This window comes from Pundamilia nyererei, unplaced genomic scaffold, assembly GCF_000239375.1.
Source record: "Pundamilia nyererei isolate P.nyererei 1_Seehausen unplaced genomic scaffold, PunNye1.0 scaffold00365, whole genome shotgun sequence".
Lineage (NCBI taxonomy): Eukaryota > Metazoa > Chordata > Actinopteri > Cichliformes > Cichlidae > Pundamilia > Pundamilia nyererei.
In genome coordinates, this window is record NW_005187766.1 from 282,926 (window position 1) to 288,480 (window position 5,555).

The window sequence follows — 5,555 nt, forward strand, 5'->3', positions numbered from 1 at the left end:
CACCGTAGTAAATAAGCACAAAAACAACTGAACCTATTCCATACCGTCACTGTCATTATATTATGCTGCTATTCATACTGTCATTATATTAATGCTGCTATTCATACTGTCATTATATTAATGCTGCTATCCTGTATATATCGTACTTACTATTGTTTGAGTACTTACGATTGTTTTTTTTGTACTTTTTATATTTTACATTATATTTATTATTGAAACTTGCACCAAGGGAGTGGCACTCCAATTTCGTTGTACTCTGTACAATGACAATAAAGGCTATTCTATTCTATTCTATTCTATTCTATTCTGCAGGTTCCGTCATGGGTACTGTAAAGGAAACCCCCGGAAGATGGTGAGAACATGGGCAGAGAAGGAGATGAGGAACCTCATCAGGTCAGAACCTTTGTAACCACACCCAGAACCAAACAGAACTGGTTCTGACTGGTAGAACCCAGTAAAGCCTGTGTCGAGCGTTAGAGATGCTCTTACTGATAACATGGACCCGCTCTGATTGCATAACCTGTTAAAAACATGGAACCTGTCCCGTTGTCAGAACTTGTTCGGATTGCTAGAACCCAGTAGAACTCGTGTGTGTGTTTCAGGCTGCAGACGGCGGGAATCCCGAGCCCAGAACCTCTCCTCCTCAGAAGCCACGTTCTGCTGATGGGGTTCATTGGAAAAGACAACGTGTAAGTATCGGTCCGATTAATAATCAATCACATCAGCAGAGTCTTACGCTGACTTTAAGGTGATTTTACAGGTTTTTTTGACACTTTTTATTTATTTAGGAACTTTTTTATGCAACAAGATAAAATAGAAAAAGAAAAAACAGAAACAGTATGAGGTCATGGGAAGATAACATACGCCCGTACATACATCTGCACATCCACACATACATACGTCAGCAAGTCTGCATTACTAATTCTATGCATTAAAGGGTGCTGCCACAAGCTGTAAAGTCCAGCCATTTTCTCCATCGTCTCCTTCCCAAATCTCCCTGCAGTCGCAGAGTGAAAGTCATACAGTCCATCAATTTGACGTCTTCCACTATAGAGGTAAAAAGTGTTACAGTGGGAGGATCTCTACAGAGCCAGCGTTTTGTTATGGCCTTCTTCGCAGAAGCCAAGAGAACTTTCAGAAGATAAACATCATCTGCAACTAAATCGTCTGTAAAACATCCCAGATACAATGAGGTAAATGTACGAGACACGTGGAATCCCAACACCTCTGTAATTATCTTTATAACTTCCGTCCAGAAGGGTCGTATGAGTGGGCAGGACCAGAATACATGACCGTAATCAGCCACGTCTTCCCCACAACTCCTCCAGCAAAACGCAGGTGTAGCACTGAATTTAGACTTCTGTTTAGGCGTTATGAAATATAATGTTCTTCCAGCAGAAGTCCCGCCACACGTTGGAGTTAGTCGTGGTAAACTGTGTCTCCCAGATCCGTGCCCACCCATCTTCTGTAATCACAATGTCCATTTCTTTTTCCCATTTCTGCTTTATGTAAATCGTTGAGTGCCCTTTGAGCTTAGTCAGACATTTATACAGTTTACTTATCAAGGCTCTGTTACTCCCAGAGTCATAAGCATCAATGAAAATATTAACAATCGAGAAGTCCCCACGGACACAGCTCTTCAGTCTTTTGCCAATATAGTCACGGAGTTGCAAGTATCGAAAAAAGTCTTGTTTCTCGAGGTTGTAAGTCTTGCATAGGGTATCAAAAGCCATAATTTTAGATTCTACAATAACCGAACACCCAGCAGTGATTCCATGCCACACCCGTTGTTTAAATCTACTATCGTGGGAAGCAGGTAAAAAATCAGGGTCATACGCTGGCCACCTCAGAAGTTTTATCTCTTCCTGGAGTTGTGTTCTCCTTTATTCATCGCTGTCTCTTTCATTCATGGGACAGTCCAGCCCCTCTGCTGAAGAACGCCTCACTTTCGGAGTCGAAGGCTCGGGAGCTCTACCTGCAGGTCATACAGAACATGAGGAAGATGTTTCAGGAGGCTCGACTCGTCCACGCCGACCTCAGCGAGTTCAACATGCTGTGAGTTGACTCTTTCAAAGTAAACTTCCTGTGGACCCTTCGGTGTGTTTGATGTATTTCGGCTGTCTGCAGGTATCACAACGGAGACGCTTACATCATCGATGTGTCGCAGTCGGTGGAGCACGATCATCCTCACGCCCTGGAGTTCCTGCGGAAGGACTGCAGCAACATCAATGGTGAGAGGGGTTCTTTCAGAATAACAGGTGAAAGTGAAGAGCAGGTTCTTTTGAAGATGTCGTGCTCTGGCCTCTGACTGCGCTGTCTTCTTTCCCAGAGTTCTTTGTGAAGCACGGCGTGGCTGTGATGACAGTCAGGGAGCTCTTTGACTTCATCACTGACCCGTCCATCACCAGCCAGAACATTGACCAGTACCTGGACAAGGTGCTAACAGCTGCACGGGTCATGTTTTTGCAAGAACGTGCAGAACTTGTTTGATTGACACTTATCGCACTTCTCTCTGATTGTTCAGGCGATGGTGATTGCAGCTGAGAGGACGTCGGAGGAGCGATCGAGTCAGGATGGCGTGGACGAGGAGGTGATGCCTCACAGCTGCTTACACTGATGAGTTTGCCCTTTCTGAGCCAGTCTCACTTCTGACCTCTGACCCCTCAGGTGTTTAAAAAGGCCTACATCCCCCGTACTCTGACTGAGGTGAGTCATTACGAGCGTGACGTCGACCTGGTGAGGACGCAGGAGGAAGAGTCGGCCATCAGTGGACAGAATGACAATGTAAGACCACGAACTCGATGATGCTGATGATGGTGATGATGATGCCGATGATGATGAAGGTATTTTGTGTCTCTCAGATCCTGTATCAGACGCTGACAGGGCTGAAGAAGGACCTCTCTGGAGTTCAGACGGTACGTCACACGTCAGGCGGCCCTTAGCGTAGCGTGGGCGTGGAGTATTTTAGGAGGAAGGTCTTGCTCTGTGGCCGCCATCTTAAAAGCCCTCTAGGCAGTTAAACAGCTCCACAGCGAGGAGAGCTGATCAGATCCTGAAAGGGCCTCAACAGCTCAGGTGATCTCACCTGTCTGGTGTCTCCTCAGGTTCCCGCTCTCCTGGAGGACGACTGCTCCTCCTCACAGGAAGAAGAGGAGGAAGAAGAGGAGGAAGAAGAGGAGGAGGAGCAGCAAAGTGAGGATGCTCAGATGGACAGAAAGGTGAAGCAGCAGCAGCGGTGTTCGGGTTTATCTGTTTGTGCAGCTGGCTCTTCTGTTCGACAGAAGGAAGGTTAGAATTAGCTAAGACAGCTGGGGCGAGTGTTTCGCCGTCAGGTGCAGCTGACTGTGGGGTGTGTCGACACCCTGCTGGGTGGGCGGAGGTTTGCACACCCAAGATTTTGAAAGCGACAACTCGAGATTGAGACGATGTCCACCAAAAATGTCTAACGAGTTTGAAGTGACTGTGAATTCAAGGTCAGAGGCCAGTTTTCTGATGTCACCTGGGATTTTACAAACGATACCGGAGCTGAACGTACCAGCAGGCTAGGAGGGGTTGCTCCGCCCACTGCCAGCAAGGTTAAACTGCTGACAGCCTGAAGGTCTGCGGCGCCTCCGTTTGTCAGAGAGAGGCTGAGCGTGTTTACGGGTCCAGCACTGATCAATGGCAGATGATGATCAGTTTTTGCTTCAGGGCTTCGTTTGAACTCGTAGCGCTCTGTGATCGTCATGGAAACATGACTAAAAATAGACCTCCAGTAGAAGCGTGTCTATTAGTGGCGTGTGACAAGCCCACAAACACACTGATGACACGGCAGCAGCAGTGATGTCATCATTTAATGAGTCTGTCTACACACGGTGAAGAGCAAAGAGGCGGAGCTTAAATGGCACGTAAATACAATCAAAGGGTGTTTCTGAGAAGTGTGAGTCTTCTTCTCCTCTTCAGTGTTTGCCTCCTGCGTGTGGAGCAGCCAACGCTTTGTGGCACATGTACAAACACAAGGCCGATTACAGGCGTAGCTGGAGGAGTAAATAACAAACGCACATACAGAGCTACATACAGGAAGCAGCAGGAGCAGGTTACTGCTCAGAAAACGTGGTTCAAACCGTCTTTCTGAGCACTGGGAACTGTCATGTTATTAATAAGAAGATGGCTGCTGCAGCAGGTCAGAGGTCAAAGTGTTGTGCGCGTCGTTCCTGACGTCACGTCTCGCCATGTTTCCTTTCAGGAGAGGAAGAAGATGGTGAAGGAGGCTCAGCGAGAGAAACGTCGAACCAAAGTACCCAAGCACGTGAAGAAGAGGAAGGAGAAGGTGGCCAAGACGAAGAAGGGCAGATGATGAGTGCCTCCTGCCTCAACCTCCACCTAACAGCCAATCGCCAGCGAGCAGAGCTGAGAGCCGCTGCTAGTGAACTTTATGAACAACAGAAACTTTATTTGTACAAATTAACAGAATAAAGATTTTTTTTCCCATGATGGTGTTGTCTTTGCAAGAGTCATGTGACCAAACTGCTCTCTGATTATTCATTGGTTGAAGCCCCACCCCCTCGCTGGGTTTGGTCTATAAATAAAGTCCTCCCCACCCTCTTCCTCTGACTCCTCCCCTTCTGCATCGATTAGTCATAAGTGGTGAGAGCTGGATTTGCCATGGCGAAGGAAGATGAGTCATGTGCGGGAACAGTGTTGGGAAAACTTAAGCCGCTGTGAGATGAGCTGGATCAGCCTGAATCTGTGATCCGGATTCACCTTGGACCTGCCCCTCCGTTCAGGTGAACTCGGACCCGGTTTGTGGATCCAAGTTGACCTGCTGAGGCTGATTAAGGTGATACTCAGGTGCTTTAAAATGCAGTCTGACATCATTTGATGACTGGATCTCAGTCTGCCATCACATGTGAGCATGAAATGTAATCAGATTACAATTGGGCTGTCTGCTTTTAAAGCGTAAACTATATTTATGCCAGCTGTAGCAGAGCCTGTGCTTTAAACTCAGTCATGTGACAGGGCTGTCAGTGTTTAGCCCCTCCCTTCAATGACGCCTCTTTACACCTGAAGGTAAAAAAAAACCTTTCAGATAGGACTCGGAGGTCCTACAGGAAGTCCTTCCTCCGGCTGTCATAAACACTACACTACCCATAATCCTCACACTCAGCTAATTCTCCCTAAACAGTCTGAATGGCCCAGAGGAAGCCCTCTATAATTCTGCTGCTATGGCACCAGCCATGAAGCACAGACATGAAGAGAAATGCACTCTGGGAGTCGTAGGCTGAACCTCCAGAGTCTGTCTGCCCCCAAGCTTCTCACACACAGGCTGTATCCAGTGTTGGTCAAGTTACTTGAAAAAAGTAATCAGTAACTAATTACTGATTACTTCCCCCAAAAAGTAATCCCGTTACTTTACTGATTACTTATTTTCAAAAGTAATTAATTACTTAGTTACTTTTTTAAAACACGATTTACAACCTGAATAGGTGATAAAGCGATAGATCTTTCAGCCCAATTCTACTTTTTCTACATAATCATCATACAAAATGTAATCAAATGGAAAAGTCTCTTTTTTT

General features: G+C 46.4%; 1 protein-coding gene across 1 annotated transcript in view; it reads left to right on the plus strand.

The window, feature by feature from the left end:
- riok1 (RIO kinase 1 (yeast)) overlaps nt 1-4,470 on the plus strand; it is a 32,838-nt gene extending 28,368 nt beyond the window's left edge. Inside the window, exons 7-16 of the mRNA XM_005752565.1 lie at nt 313-393; nt 603-689; nt 1,918-2,055; nt 2,128-2,231; nt 2,330-2,436; nt 2,525-2,590; nt 2,668-2,784; nt 2,862-2,915; nt 3,105-3,218; nt 4,226-4,470. Coding sequence (XP_005752622.1) covers nt 313-393; nt 603-689; nt 1,918-2,055; nt 2,128-2,231; nt 2,330-2,436; nt 2,525-2,590; nt 2,668-2,784; nt 2,862-2,915; nt 3,105-3,218; nt 4,226-4,336 — 979 coding nt within the window. The 3' untranslated portion in view covers nt 4,337-4,470. The remainder of the gene's footprint in view (nt 1-312; nt 394-602; nt 690-1,917; nt 2,056-2,127; nt 2,232-2,329; nt 2,437-2,524; nt 2,591-2,667; nt 2,785-2,861; nt 2,916-3,104; nt 3,219-4,225) is intronic.
- Nucleotides 4,471-5,555: the final 1,085 nt, after the last annotated feature.